This window comes from Sceloporus occidentalis, unplaced genomic scaffold, assembly GCF_023333645.1.
Source record: "Sceloporus occidentalis isolate IW3139 unplaced genomic scaffold, rSceOcc1.0.p SCAF_2, whole genome shotgun sequence".
In the NCBI taxonomy this organism is placed as follows: Eukaryota; Metazoa; Chordata; class Lepidosauria; order Squamata; family Phrynosomatidae; genus Sceloporus; species Sceloporus occidentalis.
This window is the reverse complement of record NW_028316982.1, coordinates 589,197-607,918: the sequence shown is the minus strand read 5'-3', so window position 1 is coordinate 607,918 and position 18,722 is coordinate 589,197. Positions and strand designations below refer to the sequence as shown.

General features: G+C 50.9%; 2 protein-coding genes across 2 annotated transcripts in view; one reads left to right on the top strand and one right to left on the bottom strand.

Moving 5' to 3' along the window:
• The window catches only part of LOC149317815 (D-beta-hydroxybutyrate dehydrogenase, mitochondrial-like), a 381,124-nt gene that overhangs the window by 27,663 nt on the left and 334,739 nt on the right, over positions 1 to 18,722 (bottom strand). The gene's annotated exons all lie outside the window — the stretch shown is intronic.
• Positions 7,309 to 16,558, top strand: APOD (apolipoprotein D). The gene is made up of 5 exons (XM_089507297.1): positions 7,309 to 7,343; positions 9,015 to 9,191; positions 9,474 to 9,595; positions 11,569 to 11,657; positions 15,824 to 16,558. Exons 2-5 carry the CDS (start codon positions 9,045 to 9,047, stop codon positions 16,057 to 16,059), a joined length of 594 nt encoding a protein of 197 aa, XP_089363423.1. The 5' UTR covers positions 7,309 to 7,343; positions 9,015 to 9,044; the 3' UTR covers positions 16,060 to 16,558.

Below are 18,722 nucleotides of genomic sequence, written 5' to 3'. Positions count from 1 at the left end.
AAGAGATTCCACCTCAACATTAGGAGGAATTTCCTGAGAGTAAGGGCTGTTCGACAGTGGAACACACTCCTTCCTTGGAGTGTAGTGGAGTCTCCCTCCTTGGAGGTCTTCAAACAGAAGCTGGATGGCCATCTTTCGGGGATGCTTTGATCTGGATTTCCTGCATGGCAGGGGGTTGGACTGGATGGCCCTTGCGGTCTCTTCCAACTCTATGATTCTATGGGCATGGAGATCCAATGGGTGACCTGGTCAACTTCAGGGGAAGGCAAGGGGAAACCCTCTGAACGAATCTTGCCAAGAACACCACGCAATAGGTTTGCCTTAGGGTTGCTGTAACTCAGAAAGGAGGTGAAGACACACAACAGCAACAACAACAAGAACAACATTCCAAAGTTGCCTTCTTCTGTCAGGTGATGTTGAAAGGAAGAAGATGGGGCAACCGCATGGAAGGCCTAGCTGGTGGGCAACATCCCTCCAGTGCGGCCCTCTCACTCCAAAAAGGTCCCGTCCACTTCTGGAGTGCAGCCAGGGACTGGGGTCCCCTTACCGCCCGGTTCCTTCCTCTGAAGTCCCTTGGCTCAGCCCCATTCCTCTCACCTCAGAGGCAGAGCACATGGCCTCTGCTACCCTCACCAGGTGCACATACACCTTGAGGTGTATCCTTGTCCTGACCAGCAATGGGCAAAAGAGAAAGAATGACGTTGCTCATGGGCACAGGGAGCATCAGGGGAGAGGGGTTTCTCTGTGCGGGGACAATGATGGGGGGTAATGTGCCCACCATTGCCCATTTTGCGTCTGGGGGAGGCTGACCGAGGTGGCACCGGGGCAAGCCAATCCTTCAGACCGGACGCTAAGCAGCAGCTGCTGGTTGCAGCCTCCCTGAGCCGTCATCTGGGGTCAGCCTCCATCAGTCCATGCCTCTTAGCTTGATCGGACAGGGAGCATGCTGTGGCCTTGCCCAGGAATGCTTGGCACATCTCTTTACCTGCCTGCGCTTTCCAGGTGCCAAGGTGATCTAAGGTGGCAGCTGCAAGCCTCTGCAGGGAGATGGGGAGGCAGGCACCCATGAGCAAAGGGGCTTCTTTGAGGCAGGCTTCGGGGAGGACCCTCTCCTGCCTCTTCTCTGGACTTACTGCACATGGAGGCCTTTGCCCACCTTCCATGCCCTGTCCATGGCAAAGCTTAGGTGGCCTGAGCAATTGGCCAGTGATGGCCACCAGCAGCAGCAGGGCCTGAGTACACAGACATGCACACAAACACACACGTGCCTCAGGCTGACATTAGCCCAACACCTGATGTTTTAGGCTGTTTATAGCAAGATGATGCCACACCTACGACTGAAATGGAGTCATTAGACTGTTCATCAGCCCAACAAGTCCTCTGTTGTTGGATCTTGCCAGGTGATGCAGCTTCAGCAACAACAACATGCAGCAGCACAACATGGCCATGACCTGTAATTCAGAGTGACAGCACCAGGCATGTGTCTGTGTTGCGGGGGAAACAAGCCCACGTCCCAGTTGTGCCAGATGCTCCTGCTGGACCCTGGAGCCATGGTCTCCGGCTGAAGTGAGGAGAGAGGGGGGGCCTGGGTAGCCCCCCCAGCCAGCCCCCAGATCGCTCAGCAGCAGATGGCCCTTGCAGGAGGGAGGGGATGGAATCGCACATCTCCTTCGGTGACCTTTGGGCAGCAAAGTGACACATGCATTTTCCATGCCAATGAATGAGTCTAGTAATAAGAAGTCCACAACCTGACAGGCACCCAAGCAGCTGTCACCACCTGGACCCAGTTCAAATGCCATCCAGCCATGAACTTTGACCACAGAAAGCTACCCTGCTCTGGCACCAGACCACTGGAGTCCCACTTGCCCAGAGTGACCAGATGTCCTCACTGCAAAGGAGGACAAGGCACTGCAAAATGTAAGATGTTCAATAAAAATGAAGGGCATGACCAAATAAAAGCTGAAAACACTAATATAAATATAAATGTGTGCTTCTTAGTCTTGCTCAAAATGGAGGACATTCTGCAATTCCTCTTGGACAGAAGGTTGAAATGTAGGACTTATCCTGGAAAAGGAGGCTGTCTAGTCATGCTAACTGACTGGCAGCTGCTGCAGATCTTTCTGGGGCAAATTCTTTCCTGGCGCTCCCTTGGCGTTGCCTCTGCGGTGATCTTGGCCTGGCTCCGGGATACAGAAGGGAACGCCTTCTTCCCTACTGTCCGTCCCGCACTTTAAGGTCCTCTGGGAAGAGTTTACTTCAGCCAAAAAATCTAGGCTAACTGCAGTCAGCCAGAGAGCCTTTTCCATCGCTGCTCCAAAGTTGTGGATCAAACTGCTGGAGGAGATCGGCCATATGTAGCATTCCCTGGCAAGCCCCGGGGATGCGACCCCTCCCAGGACAGCAATGTTTACCAAGATTGAGATGTGGTAATCCTGCTGGCAGACCACAGGATTACGACCCTCCTTCAGGGTGACAATGCTTTATCCATAATTAGATAGATAAGCCCATGTTGATTCGGCTGAGCCAGTTTCCATATCCCGTTTCCTCTGCTAATTGGAATTTTCCTAAATACACGTTGGTCACTGATTTCGCAAATTGCCTTCTGATGAACAATGGGATAATGTAAGCCTGATACAACCCTGATGTCAATAAAAGGGCTGGCCAAGACCTGGCCAGCTAAGTTTTGCACCCCCATTCCTGTCTCTGCGTCTCTTTGCCGCGACAGCCACATTTCTTCTCTGTCAGCCTTTAAGAAGGCTCTTGAGAGGGATCTCTTCCTGCAGGACTTCCGACTTGGCTTCCCCTCCCTGAATGTGAATGTGAACATGAATACGAATATCAATGATGGTTGATCTCCACCCAACTTCTCCTCAATTTTTAGCTAATTGTATTTTAATGTTTTTATATTGTGACATATTGTGATATACTGTGATTATTTTAACATTGTTGTTTTAGAACAGGGATGGGGGGTGTCAATTAATTTTGAATTTTATTGTAATTTTGATGTATTTTCACTGTTGTAACCCGCCCTGATTCCGTGTGATTCGGCGGGCTATAAATAAGTCGTCGTCGTCATCATCATCATCATCATCATCATCATCATCATCATCATCATCTTTTGTGTTGATATCTCCACAAAATTTATTTCCATTTTCAGCAAGACATAGTAAACAGGCCGAAAAGCTCACTGGAGACTGTTGTCCTCTGAGGGGGCAGCAATGCCCTTCCTTCCCCGGAAGAATCGGTCATGCCATTGGTGGTCCCAGACATATCAAGGAACAGAGGACCCCCACCCTAACCCTCATCCCCACCCATGGCAGCCTTTGGGGACTCGCTGGGGCTTTGCTTCAGCCTCTGGCTCTGTTTGCCATGCTGGGGAGTCAGGGGCATCCATTTTGCCCCCCACCCAACTGGTGGCACAGCCTGCCCCTAAATCAGGAAGGTGTCCTTTCCTCCCTCCCTCCCTCCCTTCCTTCCTTCCTTCCTTCCTTCCTTCCTTCCTTCCTTCCTTCCTTCTCTCTCTACTATTCCCTCTTCCAGGTGAGTTGTTGGGATGTCAAGGCAAAACTTTGGCCTTTCTGAGGATGTCCAGAGAAAAAAACAATAACCCCCATTATCCACAGCAGGAAGGAGGCAGAGCCACCCAGGCTCAGCAGACTGGACAAGTGCCTTGCCATGGGGAGAGGGCCCAGTGCCTTCCGGCTCAGCCTTCCCTGCCCAGCAAGCACTGAGGGGGACATCATCCCGAAGGAGGCCCCGCAGTCACGCAGCAGGACTGGTGCCTGCAAGGCGCCCAAAGGAGCACCTTCTGCTGTGGATCCAGCTCGGCCCCTCTCCTCACATGCCCCTGGTACCACTGGGCCATAGGGACCCCCCATCATGGGCCACAAGAGCACATCCTATAGCAGTGCCCACTGCCCAAGAACCTTCTGGACCTCCAGGGGAGGGTGGGCATGTGCCAATGGAGGGACAGGGGCATTGTTAGCCAGCCCCATTGGGTGGGAAATGAGGCAAGGGTGCTCTTGACCCAGCTTTGCCAAGGGAAAAGCCCCTACATAAACTGAGAAGGAGGGAGAAGATAAGGCTGGGCCCTCTTAGTTGATAATCCCCCCTACACACACACACACACACCTTTCCTGGGTTGGCAGCTGGCAAAAGGCACTGCTAGGCCAGCCAGAGGGCATCCTGGCAAGGAGGGTTCCTCCAGGGCCAATGCCACCTGCCCCCTCCCCCTCTGCCAGGTGCCAGGTGTGCTGCTGACTCTGGAGGAAGAAAGCCTAATCCTTCTAATTGCAGCTAATTAGCGGGTGGAGACCATGGCAGGCCTTTCCTCGCCGCCTCTGGCTGGCCTCATGCCTGGCAGCGGGAGGGGGGGGCAGGGCACAGGGGAGACTGGGAGGAGGCCGCCTGGGGTCACAGGGAGGGCCAGGAAAGGGGGTCAAGGAGAAAGGGACCCACTGGTGGGGGAGATGGGGCCTTGTGCATGTGTGAGCCTGACCCAGGGAAGGAACGGGGGATGGATTGAGAGTTCCTGCATGGCAGAAGGGGTTGGACTGGATGGCCCTTGCGCTCTCTTCCAACTCTATGATTCTAAGCACATTACAACATGTAAGCCAATGTCCCCCAACAAGCTGGGCACTCCTTTTCCCAGCCCATGAAAGGATGGAAGGCTGAGTCAACCCAGAGCCCTGCAGGATCGAACTCACAGCACCAGCATTTAACCCTAACCAGGCACCAGGGAAAGGACCAGCAGGACATGAAGCGTATCCCCCCCCTCCCCGTTTATATACTTGAAGGGATGTCATATTGAGGAGGGAACAAGCTTGTTTTCTGCTGCTCCAGAGACTAGGACCTGGAGCAATGGATGCAAACTCCAGGACAAGAAATTCCAGCTCAACATTCAGAGGAACTTCCTGACAGTAAGAGCTGTTCAACAGTGGAACACACTCCTTCCTCGGAGATTTTGGTGGAGTCTCCCTCCTTGGAGGTCTTTAAACAGAGGCTGGATGGCCATCTGTTGGGGATGCTTTGATTGAGAGTTCCTGCATGGCAGAATGGGCTTGGACTGGATCAGGGCCCTTGGGGTCTCTTCCAACTCTATGATCCTATGATTCTAGGAGCTGGAGAGACTCTGGAAGAGTGAAGAAGAGGCCTCACAGCCATGGTTTCTATCCCAGGCTGCAGGTTTCTTTGGAAATAAACCCCATGTTGTTGAGAGAGGTTAGGGTCTCAGGAGCAGACCCTGTGGAAAGCTCTGTTTAGGGCACTGCAGCTCCCAGAATCCCCCAGCCAGATGTAGTCCCCCCCCCCAAAGTCACCCTGGACTCTCCTGGGGAGGGTGCTTAGGGCTCTCTCCTTGACTGCCCGCAGCCCCATGAACACCCAACAAGGGTCAGACCCACTGATGTCCGTGGGGATTACTCCAAAGGAGACTTGTGAGCAGTTGAACGGGTTGTGCCTATGTCGCCATCATCTGCTGGAAAGGCTTCCTGGCTGGGATCGCATGGCTCACCTAAACCTGCTGGATAACTAACTCTTAAACCACTTAAATCCAGGCAAAATGGAATAAAGTTCAGATTAATAAAGCCGGAAGGAGGGCAACAAACTATGCCCATGCACACCATAATAATCGCAACTGCAACAGAAGGGACGGTCACACTAGAAACAACAGTCCAACAGCAGTGATACTGCTGCCATTGACCTGTTTTGCCATAAATTAATAACAATTGAAATAGAATCCTAGAATTGGAAGAGACCGCAAGAAGGGCCCTGATCCAGTCCAAGCCCTTTATTCTGCCATGCAGGAACTCCCAATCAAAGCATCTCCGACAGATGGCCATCCAGCCTCTGTTTAAAGACCTCCAAGGAAGAAGACTCCACTATAATCTCCCAGGAAGGAGTGTGTTCCACAATCGAACAGCCCTGACTCTCAGGAAGCTCCTCCTAAACTTGAGCTGGAATCTCTTTTCTTGTAGCTTGCATCCATTGCTCCATTGTGTCTTGTTCTCTGGAGCAGCAGAAAACAATATATTATTATTATTATTATTATTATTATTATTATTATTTCTATCCTGCTTCTGTTATACACAATTGGAGCAACTTACATAAAAATTCCAACAATACCTCAAGTAAATACACCCACAATTCCTTCCTCCCTTAAAATAACAGTTAAACAATGATTAAAATAATCTGTCAGACAGATCATAATTAAACTATCCTAAAATGAACGCCAATGTCTTCCAACCGGGTGAAGGCAAGAATGTGAATAACAAGCTTGCTCCCTCCTCAATATGGCATCCCTTCAAATACTTAAACAGGGCTATTGCGTCACCTCTTAACCATCTCTTCTCCAGGCTAAACATCCCCAGCTCCTTAAGGCGTTCCTCATAGGGATTCATGGCTTCCAGGCCCTTCACCATTTGGGGGGCCCTCCTTTGGACACATGGCTCCAGTTTCTCAGCATCCTTTTTGCATTGTGGGGCCCAAATCTCCTGTCTGGAGGAACTGACAATCAATGCACAGATGGCAATCAGGAAGTTGAGCTGGGATCTCTTTTCCTGGAGCTTGCATCCCTTGCTCCATTGTGTCTTATTCTCTGGAGCAGCAGAAAACAAGCTTGCTCCCTCCTCAATGTGACACCCTTCAAATATTTAAACAGGGCTCATATCATATCACCTCTCACCCTCGTCTTCTCCAGGCTAAACAATAAAATAAGCTGAAGAGTAATACAATGCAGCAACGGGGCAGACATGACCCTGTGTGATAACCCCAGCCAAAGATGACATTATTCTGCTGCATTTGTAGTTTATCTGCCTGGTGTGATAAAGTCCCAGGTCTGAAGGGACCCAGATTCAGAGAGAGAGAGAGAGAGAGAGAGAGAGCAGAAGTTCTGGGGAAAGTGACCCATCCATGAACCAGAGAAGGTGGCATGAAGAGCCGGGAGATGGGCGCAGGACATCCAACAATGCGCAAGTTGGTGGCTTGGGGCTTCAGGCTAGTGCTAAAACTCTCGAAATGTGGCTGCTTGGTCTGGAGTGGGCAGCTGATGGTGGAAAGGCATGTCTCCAGCCCCTTTGAAATGGCAGATTCATTCACGCAGAGGCAGCAAGGAGGAAGCATTCACAGCTGGGCAGATGACTTGAGGGCTTGGCACCAGGTTGGTACCATTGCCTGCCTGTCATGCCTCTCATCAACAAAGGAAGAAAGGGTGAGCACCAGAGAGGGAAGGGCATGACCGATGGAGCTCAGGGCCTGGGAGAGGCTTATAAAAGGAGGGTGGCTGGCAGGCCGGCAGAGAGTGTGGGCGGCAGAGCCTTAGGAGAGCAGAAAACCATCCAGGCCAGGTAGGAAGGACCAAACAGCCTTCCTGTTCCCATGGAAGAGCCTCCAGGCCTTATTTTGTGGGCATGCTCACTGCTCTTCAGGGGATGCTTTGAGTTGGTGTGTGGGTTTTGGGGTCTGGGGAGGGAAATTCTGCTCTAGGGTGGGTTCTTTTTCTCTGCACATTCTTTTGTCTGACACCCCCCCCCCCTTTAAGCCTCTGTAACTGTTATGGGAGTTTATGGAATAATGATGCTCTGTCTGTGGGTGCACAGCTGGCAATAGATGCACTTCTCTCCAGGGCACCACTGCAACTATCCCCAGTTTCGCAGGTGCCCAGCCTCCACACACAGGGCACCCACTGCCAGGACAGGCATCCCAGTTCAGGGCTTGGTGGCCCCCAGCCTCACACCAGAAGGGCCAAAGTGGCAGAGCACAGCCTCCACCCCCGTCTTTGCCAGAGTCAGCTTGGGGCATCATTCAAAAAGAAGTGGAAGTGGAAGAGCTGAAAGAAGAGAGGATGCAGAAAGAGGCCCAAGGGAAATGCAGAGGGTGCAAAGGGGTTTTGGCGCTCTGTCTGCATCTCTGTTTCATAGAAAGGCACCCTTCCTTGGCTCCCCAGAACCAAGATGGGGGCTTTTTTGCGGGGGGGCGGGCGGACTGATGAGAGCCTTTGGCCCCAGAGTCATCTGCTCCATAGCTCTCCCATTGGTGCTGGGTGCTTGCTCTCCCCATTCAGAGATCAGCCATGAAAGCAACTGGAGGTGGATCATTTGGGGGTGCAAAAGCCCCTTGCCACCCCTTGCTCCCAAGCTCAGGTGGGGTTCATACAACTACCCACTTGCCCTGGAAGGCCCAGGTCTTCTTGCTCACTTGCTTTCCCGTCTGTCACTTGGATTATTCAGAAGTCTTAACCCAGGATTAGCAGAGTCTTGAGAAACAAGATGTATTCTGAGGAACTTCCTGAGAGTAAGGGCTGTTCGACAGTAGAACATACTCCTTCCTCGCAGTGTAGTGGAGTCTCCTTCCCTGGAGGTCTTTACACAGAGGCTGGATGGCCATCTATCAATGGGGATGCTTTGATTGAGAGTTCCTGCATGGCAGAAGGGGGTTGGACTGGATCAGGGCCCTTGGGGTCTCTTCCAACTCTATACGATTCTATGATAGTGATGAACTGACTCTCCAGTTTACTTCCTGGGATTGAAAATAAAAGCCAGGCATAATCCTCCAGCTGCTGAGGAGTTTCCTTTTGAAAAACTTTGAAAGCATGCAGACTCCTCCATTTCTCTTCCTTTCTGAAACTCAGTGTTTGGTTTTGCTCATATTGAGGCTGCCAGGGAGGTGACTGAAAACAAAACATTTGGAATACATGATGCTTAAAACGTCAAATAAAAGCAGGCTCTTCCCAAAGTTCTCCCTTTCCAACCAGGATAGCATGGAACCACTGGAAGGCCTTTTGCCAAAACACTGCATGGGGCTGTGGGCACTTCCCAGGCCGGCTGCGCGTTTGGGGGTTCCTACTCCATGGCTTCCCTGGCCACCTTGCTTCTGCTCTCCTTTGTTGCAGGGGGCTTGCCATGACTCCCTCAAGGCTGGTCTGGGAGCCTCCTTGGCTTCTCCAGCGCCTCTTGGCCAGACAGTGGGATATTTGCTCAGTACTCCCCATGCTTGACCAGCTCTTTCTTTCCCTCTAGGAGATCATCTTTCCATTCCTGCCGGCCACCATGTCCTTCTCCTCCTTTTCCTTGGGCCGCCTGGGGCTGCTGCCCCTCTTCCTCCTCCATCTCCTCCTGGGCCTGACTCAGGCCCAGACCTTCCACATGGGGAAGTGCCCAGACCCCCCGGTCCAGGAGGTCTTTGACATCCACAAGGTAGGACGGCACCACTGGGGCTTCTCTTTCAGGGCTGGCATCCAAAGAATCACCATGCTACACTTTGCCATGTGCTGGTGTGACGGGTGAGGAGGGCAGGGGATTCCTTGTCCTGGATGTAGGGCAAGAGCAGAAGGGGCCTCCTCTGGGGTCAAAGCGAGGGGTTGGCTCAAGGCTGGTGGCACCTTGCTGAGAGGCATGTGGGTCAGAGCCACCCCACGCTAAGTGCTCTCAAAAGTGGTAACTAGCCTCTCTCTCTCTCCCTCTCTCGCTCTCTCTCAGTATGTAGGCAAATGGTATGAAATTGAGAAGCTGCCATCAAACTTTGAGAAAGGCAACTGCATCCAGGCAAACTATTCACTGAGGGAAAACGGGAAAGTTAAAGTGGTGAACAAGGAGGTCCAGTAAGTAACTGCTATTCTGTAGCGGCAGCGGTGGAGGGAAATGGATGGTCCCGGGTGAAGGGAGAGACATGGAGCACGAGATCACATGCAGCAATATACAGCTGCCCACACCTGTGGCTGGCTGCCTCCTCAGCCCCCAAAGGCCCCTCCCAGGTGGCCACATGTAGCCGACCAATTGCAGTGGAAGTGACTGCTGTTGTCCAGTGGACTGCAGCCATAATCCAGCCTCATACAAGTGGAGCTCATTCTGGAAGACCCAGGGGCTTCTGCTGGGATTATGTGTCCGGCCAGCTCCGTCAGGGCTGCCCTCAGCGAAGACTTGCCGCTGCTTCCACTTCGGTGGTGGGTGGGAGAGAGTGGGCTTTGTGGTATTCTTAGGCAGGAGTGAAAGCCACCTGGCCACTGACATCATGGCTCCCTCCACCCTATGCCAACTAAGCCATGCTGTCTGTGGGCTTTGACCATTGTAACACACACAGCAGAAAACAAGGGCCAGGCTGGGACATGGGTTCTTCCGCAAACTGAGCATCTGGGCATCCATTCCATAAACAGGGCCATGGGCTGGGCCATCCTCTGGGGTCCAGTGAAGGAGCAAGGTGGGCAGCTGCCCAAAGGTCCCACAGCCAGGTGGGCATCCAAGCAAAGGCTCCTAGTTTGGAAGGCCAGAGGGCTCAAGTCTGGGAGCGGGATGAGGATCTTGGCCCAGGTCTCTGTACCTCCGAGGGGGAGGCCTTGAAGGCTGAGCCCCCACAGTTCCTCTGGCTGGTGGGCAGGAGGGCAACTTGTGCTCATGAAGGTCCCTTTACTCACAAGAAGCCTTAATTCCTTTGGAGAGTGCTTCTGTCTCTGGCAGCTTTGGGTGCCCCCTCCTGGGGGATCCTGTCTTCTGTCCAAATAAAGGGGGACAGGTGGAGTGGGATGCTGGTGAACATCCTCCCAGATGCAGGATGGACTATGAAGGAGACACCCAGGGTGTCACATCATCCCCACAGAGCCCTCTCAGCCCCTTGGCCGGCTCTTTTGAAATTTGGCTTAGAAGCCCACTGCTTCACTTGCTGGCCCAGAGGCCATCAGGCGCCAGCAAAGACCTGGGATTCTTGGGAAACCCCCCAACCCCGCACCTATTCCCCCTGAGGTCATAAGAGGCTGGCCTTCTGTGGTGTTTTCCCAGAGACGCTCAGGGTGGGTAATGGTCAACCACCACAGACACACCACAGAGCTAACATGGCAAGTGACAGAACACAAACCTAAAAGAAATACATAATGACAAATGCCTGCTAACATACAGCGCAAGCAGTGCAAACACTTGCTCATGTCCTGACGTCTTTGTACAAACCAATCTATTTCTAACTGGTTCCTGAAAGCAACCAGACATTCCACAGCTTGGGAACCACCACCAAGAAAGGCCTGACTCTCAGTCTTTGGGGGGTGGGGGGGAAGCAGGTCATAGCCAGGGTCTGTATTAGAGACCATGCAGAGGCCCTGAGGTCTGGACTCCCTTGACTCTGGCCCTGTAATCCAAAGTGCTGCTTGGCCTTCAAACCCCTGCCACCATTTGGGGCATCATTGTTTAAAGTGCAGCATCTCATGATATCTGATGATGGGAGCAGCAATTTCAGTTTTCCAGAGAGCCAGGGACTGACAACCAGCAGCTGAGGGGCCGGTCCTGGTCCAAGGTGCCCCACTCTGAGGAGCATTGGACTAAAGGCTCGCATCGCGCTCCCCTGTGACACTCCCTGTAAGGCTCTTGCACCTGGCACAGAGACCATGCTGCTGGCCATCCTTGCCAAGCACTCTGCTTTCCTGCTCATTCTAACTGGTGTTGCTAATTGACTAGGAAGGGTGGGGGGGCTGGCTGGGGGCTGGGTTTGGGAAGGAGGGCCTCTTTGGCCAGTTTGCTCCCAGGGAGGCAGCATCTCCCACAGCCAGGCTCTGGCCCTTCCTTCACCTTCTGGTCCACTACTCCTTTCCAGCATGGACGGCACCATCAATGAGATTGAGGGGGAGGCCTTCCAAGGAGACCACCAGGAACCAGCCAAGCTGCACGTCAAGTTCAACTGGTGTAAGTCTGGTGCGTGTGGGCATGCGCGACTCCCTACTCCTGCCAGGGTCTGGGAGGCATTCCGTCAAAGAGGGAGCCCCCACCCCAATGGGTCTGTAACTGGCACTTGACCATCAGCCATGCTAGCCAGCATGCAGCAGTGGCAAGGGAGGCACTGATGGGCAAGGCAGGAACAAAGAGCCCCACCAGATGGATGGGGTTCCCTTCCTGGCCAGCAGGACTGATCTGGGGGCTCTCTGCAGAACACAGGTGGGGAAAGGAGGAGGGGTGAGGAGCCCCACTCACAACCCCATGTGCTTGACTATGTGACCATACACACACTTACATACTAGCTAAGCAGCCCCAGGCATTGAAACTTCTCCAGTGCCCAAGTCGTATGGATTGCCTTTGGGTGCATTATCCCCAGTCCTGCCTTCACCTATTCCAAGGGCCATGATCAGAAATGCAGGCACAATATGCCATGGGAGGGTGTGCCACAGAATCACACATAGGGAGGGATGGGGTGGAGCAGGCTTTGGCATCTCAATTCAGCACCCAACCATGGTCCCCCATAAGGACCTGCTTTTGTTCCAAGGATCTGGGGTTCCCATTGAGTCCCCTTCTCTCCTTCTTTTTCCATCCCCTGATCCCTTTCCCACTCATTCACTGGCTCACCCCCAGTGCAGACCCCCTTGGTATGGATGCAGACTTCTCCCCACCACCACTTTTACCCCCAAAGACATATCCCTCTGTGCTTGGCCACACTCAGCCACTATCACCCTCATGCTGAGGGAGACCCCTTGGGTTCTCTTTTTGGCCCTTGGTGCTTTTCCTTTGCCTAAATGCTCTCCAGAAATCTCAGCTGTGCTTCTGAGACCAAGCACCGGCCGAGGCCAGCAGCTCTTATCATAAAATCATAGGATCATAGAATTGGAAGAGACCGCAAGGGCCCTGATCCATTCCAACCCCATTCTGCCATGCAGGAAATCCAAATCAAAGCATCCCCAGCAGATGGCCATCCAGCCTCTGTTTAAAGACCTCCAAGGAAGGAGAATCCACTACACTCCGAGGAAGGAGTGTGTTCCTCTGTCGAACAGCCCTTACTCTCAGGAAGTTCCTCCTAATGTTCATAGAATCATAGAATCGTAGAGTTGGAAGAGACCACTAGGGCCATCCAGTCCAACCCCCCGCCATGCAGGAAATCCAAATCAAAGCATCCCCGACAGATGGCCATCCAGCCTCTGTTTAAAGACCTCCAAGGAAGGAGACTCTATCACCCTCCGAGGAAGGAGTGCATTCCACTGTCGAACAGCCCTTACTCTCAGGAAGTTCCTCCGAATGTTGAGCTGGAATCTCTTTTCCTGTATCTTGCCTCCATTGTTCTGGATCCTATTCTCTGGAGCAGCAGAAAACAAGCTTGCTCCCTCCTCAATATGACATCCTTTCAAATATTTAAACAGGGCTATCATATCACCTCTTAACCTTCTTTTCTCCAGGCTAAACATCCCCAGCTCCCTAAGTCGTTCCTCATAGGGCATGGTTTCCAGACCCTTCACCATTTTTGTCGCAGTCCTTTGGACACGCTCCAGTTTCTCAATGTCCTTTTTGAATTGTGGCGCCCAGAACTGGACACAATATTCTAGGTGGGGCCTGACCAAAGCAGAATACAGTGGCACTATTACTTTTCTTGATCTAGACACTATACTTCTATTGATGCAGCCTAAAATAGCATTGGCCTTTTTAGCTGCCGCATCACACTGTTCACTCATGTTCAACTTGTGGTCTACTTGGACTCCTAGATCCCTTTCACACGTAGTTTCATTCAGCCAGGTGTATCCCATAATCCTATATCTGTGCATTTTATTTTTCCGCCCTAAGTGCAGTACCTTACATTTCTCTGTGTTGAATTTCATTTTGTTAGCTTTGGCCCAGCTTTCTAGTCTATTCAGGTCATTTTGAATCTTGATCCTGTCCTCTGGGGTATTAGCTATTCCCCCTAATTTGGTGTCATCTGCAAATTTGATAAGTATGCTCCCAATTCTGTCATCCAGGTCATTGATAAAGATGTTGAATAGCACTGGGCCCAGGACAGAGCCCTGTGGGACCCCACTGGTCACTTCTCTCCAGGATGAAAAGGAGCCATTGTTGAGCACCCTTTGGGTTCGGCCGGTCAACCATTTACAAATCCATGTAACAGTTGCCTTGTCTATCCCACATTTTACAAGCTTGTTTGCAAGAATGTCATGGGAAACCTTGTCAAAGCCCTTACTGAAATCAAGATATACTATATCCACAGCATTCCCTTCATCTAACAAGATGGTTATTTTATCAAAGAAAGAGATCAGATTTGTCTGGCATGACTTGTTTCTCTGAAACCCATGTTGACGTTTTGTGATTATGGCATTGCCTTCTAGATGTTCACAAACTCTCTGTTTAATGATCTGCTCCAGAATCTTTCCTAGAACTGATGTCAGACTAACTGGACGATAATTGTTGGGATCCTCTTTTTTCCCCTTTTTGAAGATGGGGACAACGTTTGCCCTCCTCCAGTCGGCTGGGATCTCTCCTGTTCTCCAGGAGTTTTCAAATATGATTGCCAATGGCTCCGATATTACTTTTGCCAGTTCTTTTAATACCCTTGGATGGAGTTCATCTGGTCCCGGAGACTTATATTCATTTAGATTAACAAGGTGTTCCTCTACTATCTCTTTACTTATTCTGTCCTCTGCTCCATTATCCTCAGGTTGAGCCCCTTTGCCTTTTCTGAGAAGACGGAGGCAAAGAAGGTGTTGAGGAATTCTGCCTTTTCTCTGTCTTCTCTTAGCATTTTGCCATCTTCTCCACGCAGTGGCCCTACTTTTCCTTCTTCTTCCTCTTGCTGCGGACATATCCAAAAAAGCCCTTTTTATTGGTCTTAACCTCTCTAGCAAGCCTGAGTTCATTCTGCGCTTTAGCTTTTCTGACTTTACCCCACAAATGCCTGCTATTTCTTTGAATTCCTTTTTCGTGTTTTCCCCCTTTTTCCATTTCTTATACATCTTCCGTTTCAAACTTTGCTCGGTTGAAAGTTCCTTAGTCATCCATCCTGGTTTCTTGAGACGTCTCCCGTTTTTCTTTCTCACTGGAACTGTTTGAAATTGTGCCTTCAGTATCTCCCTTTTGATAAAGTCCCATCCATCCTGAACTCCTTTATCTTTTAGTATTTCTGACCATGGAAGAGGTGGGATCTCTTTTCCTGGAGCTTGCATCCATGGTTCCGGGTCCTGTTCTCTGGAGCAGCAGAAAACATGCTTGTTCCCTCCTCAATATGACATCCTTTTAAGTATTTAAACAGGGCTATCATATCACCCCTTAACCTTCTTTGCTCCAGGCTGAACATCCCCAGCTCCCTGAGTCTTTCTTCATAGGGTTTCATGGTTTCCAGACCCTTCACCATTTTAGTTGCCCTCCTTTGGACACATGGCTCCAGTTTCTCAATGTCCTTTTTGAATTGTGGTGCCCAGAACTGGACACAGTATTCCAGGTGGGGCTGACCAAAGCAGAATAGAGTGGCACTATTACTTCTCTTGATCTAGTCACTATACTTCTATTGATGCAGCCTAAAATTGCATTGGCCTTTTTAGCTGCCGCATTGCACTGCTGACTCATGTCTTCTGCAAGGGGAAGGTGGGCAGGAGAGGGGAGGGGGCAGCCAGATACCACACTGCCTTTTGGGGTGCCCAGGCAAGCTGAGGCAAGAAAGGCCATCTTGCTTCCTCTTCGCAACCCACCCCCTTTGCCCACCCTGGACTTCTACCAGCTCCCCAGAGAGTGTGCCTGGCAAGTCCGGAGTCTGGAAGGAATGGACGTTCACCCGTGCACACATGTCTATGAGTCCCATCCTCCCTGATGCCCTCCTTGGCTTCATGGCCCCAGCCAGCCAGGGCCCTCCATAGCCAGCCCTATTATTCATGAATGAACAAACAAACAAACAAACAGAGGAGCCATTGCTTCCTTGTGAGAAAGAAGGTCACAGGGGTTTGGTTTGTACGTTTTGGTTCTTGGACCAGTGTGATCCTGCAGAGAAGGGAGCCAGGGCTCTTGCCCTGAGTGGGCACTGGCCAGACAGGCCTCCCTGGTGCCCACTGAACTGCACCCACAGGATAACACTTCCCCAGGATAACACTGCCTTTCTTTCCTCTCCCCAGTCATGCCTGCAGCCCCTTACTGGGTCATCTCTACAGACTACGAAAACTATGCCCTGGTCTACTCCTGCACTTCCTTCCTCCGGCTTTTCCACGTAGATTACGCCTGGATCATGTCCCGAACGCCTGAGCTGCACCCGGAGACTGTGGACCACCTGAAGAGCATCCTCCAGTCCTACGAGATCGACACGGCCCGGATGAGGCCCACCGACCAGGTGAACTGCCCTCCGGAGGTGTAGCCTGCAGGGGACCCACAGATGGATGGATGGATGGGCGGACAGACCAAGAGACGCACAGACACACGAGCACACACACCGACAGACTGACTTTCTTGCTTCTTTGTCTCAGATAGCAAAGCCTGCTTGGCCTGGGGCTCTGGGGGGAAAGAGAGAGAGGAAGGAAGGAGGGAAGGGAAGATGGGAGGGAGGAAGAAAGGAAGGGAAGGAAGGATGGATGTCAGGGAAGGAGGGAGGGAAGGAAGGAAGGAAGGCCATCTGTTTGTTTGTCACTTTGTTAATGCCTATTTTAAGAGGTCTGCCTCTTTTCCAGCTGTTGCTTACAAGTTCACGTTTGGCTCAAGATTAACAAACGGTTATTGCTCAAGATGTAGCTGCCTTCATAGATTCCCTGCGGCTGGAGGCTGAAACCCACTGGGCAGCATGGCCTTTCTGGGTGAAGCTAAATTCCCAATGCTCTTTTGAGGAAACGTCTGGTGTTTTCTGCTCAAAATAAACTTTGCCAGGCAAGCATTTGCATAATTTTGTTTGGTTTCTTCTGCTTCCAAGATCTGGGTTAAACAACAACAACAACAACAACAACAACAACAACAACAACGGTATGTAGAGAGATCTTTGAGACTAACTGAAAGAAAGAAGTTGGCAGCATGAGCTTTGGTAGACTAAAGTCTACTTCCTCAGATGTATTTAGATGCAGCAACAACAATAGCAACAATATGCAGAGACATCTTGTAGCCTCTCTGAGACTCACTGAAAGAAAGAAGTTGGCAGCATGGGCTTTCCTAGACTGATGCACAGAATCATAGAATCATAGAATCATAGAGTTGGAAGAGACCGCACGGGCCCTGATCCAGTCCAACCCCATTCTGCCATGCAGGAAATCACAATCAAAGCATCCCCGACAGATGGCCATCCAGCCTCTGCTTGAAGACCTCCAAGGAAGGAGACTCCACTACACTCCGGGGAAGGAGTGTGTTCCACTGTCGAACAGCCCTTACTCTCAGGAAGTTCCTCCTAATGTTGAGCTGGAATCTCTTTTCCTGGAGCTTCCATCCATTGCTCCATTGGGTCCTGTTCTCTGGAGCAGCAGAAAACAAGCTTGCTCCCTCTTCAATATGACATCCTTTCAAATATTGAAACAGGGCTATCATATCACCTCTGAACCTTCTCTTCTCCAGGCTAAACATCCCCAGCTCCCTCAGTCCTCCCTCATAGGGCTTCATGGTTTCCAGACGCTTCACCATTTTGTCGCCCTCCTTTGGACACATGGTTCCAGTTTCTCAATGTCCTTTTTGAATTGTGGTGCCCAGAACTGGACACAATATTCCAGTGGGGCCTGACCAGAGCAGAATATAGTGGCACTATGACTTCCCTTGATCTAGACACTCTACTTCTATTGATGCAGCCTAAAATCGCATTGGCTTTGTTGGCTGCCGCATCGCATTGTTGACTCATGTTCAACTTATGGTCTACTTGGACTGAGTCTATAGACTCTAGAGTCTATATACATCTGAGGAAGTAGACTAAAGTCTAGGAAAGCTCATGCTACAAGATCTCTCTACATACTGATTCTAGGGACTAACACGGCTGTATCTTTGAATCATCATGTTTATTTATAATGCCCTTTCTACCAAAGGGCAGTATATTGAAACATATACAACAAAAAGCAAACAATAAACACCACACTATAAAATACTCAAATAATATACTAATATGCTAAAAACAGGGAGTTCCAAAAGAGAACCAGCATGTGCTTTCTAGACTATAGCAAAGCCTTTGCCTGCATGGACTATGAAGGGCTATGGGTTGCCCTTAAAGACATCAATGAGTGTCAAGACATCTGATAGTCCTGAAGAGGAGTCTGTACTCAGAACAAGAGGCGAATGTCAGGACAGAAGAGGGAGAAACAGAATGGTTCCCAATGGACAAAGGAGTCAGGCCAAGGTGCCTCTTATCAGCCCATCTATTCAACTCATATCCTGAACATAGTGTAAGAAAAGCAGGCTTGGACACAGAAGGAGGAGGAGTGGAAACAGGAGGAAGGCATGTCAACAGTCTAAGATATGCAGACGACACAATACTATAAGGAGACAACACTGCAGAGCTAGAGCAACTACTCAGGACAGTCAAGGAAGAAAGTGCCAAGGCAGGCTTACTGTTGACGATCAAGCAAACAAAAATGATGAACAGGTAGGATCTTAAGAAGCTCAGTCTAGACAATGAGGGCATAGAAACAGGATGCCCATCATCTCCTGGGATCAATGGGGCTGCAGCCAGGAAACCGGAAGATGAAGACCGGGGACGGCAGCTAGGAAAGACCTAGAAAAGATCCTAAAACACAAAGATATCCAAGTCAGCACCAAAGTCAGAACCATGCCAGCCACTGGATGCGAGAGAGAAGGCAGGAAGAAAACCCATTCGTTTGAGATGAAGGGATGCTGGAGAAGAGGGCAGAGGAAGGATCCCATGGACAGCAGCCCAAAGGGCAAAGCAAGGGGCCCTGGAGCAGGTCAAGCCAGAAATCTCCCTAGAAGCCAAGATGACCAGACTTTGACTGTCGGACTTTGGGCACATCATGAGAAGGCATTGGGAAAGGCCATCCTGTTAGGAAATGTGAAGGGAGGCAGGAGGAGAGGAAGGCCACAGGCCAGATGGATGGATGGAAG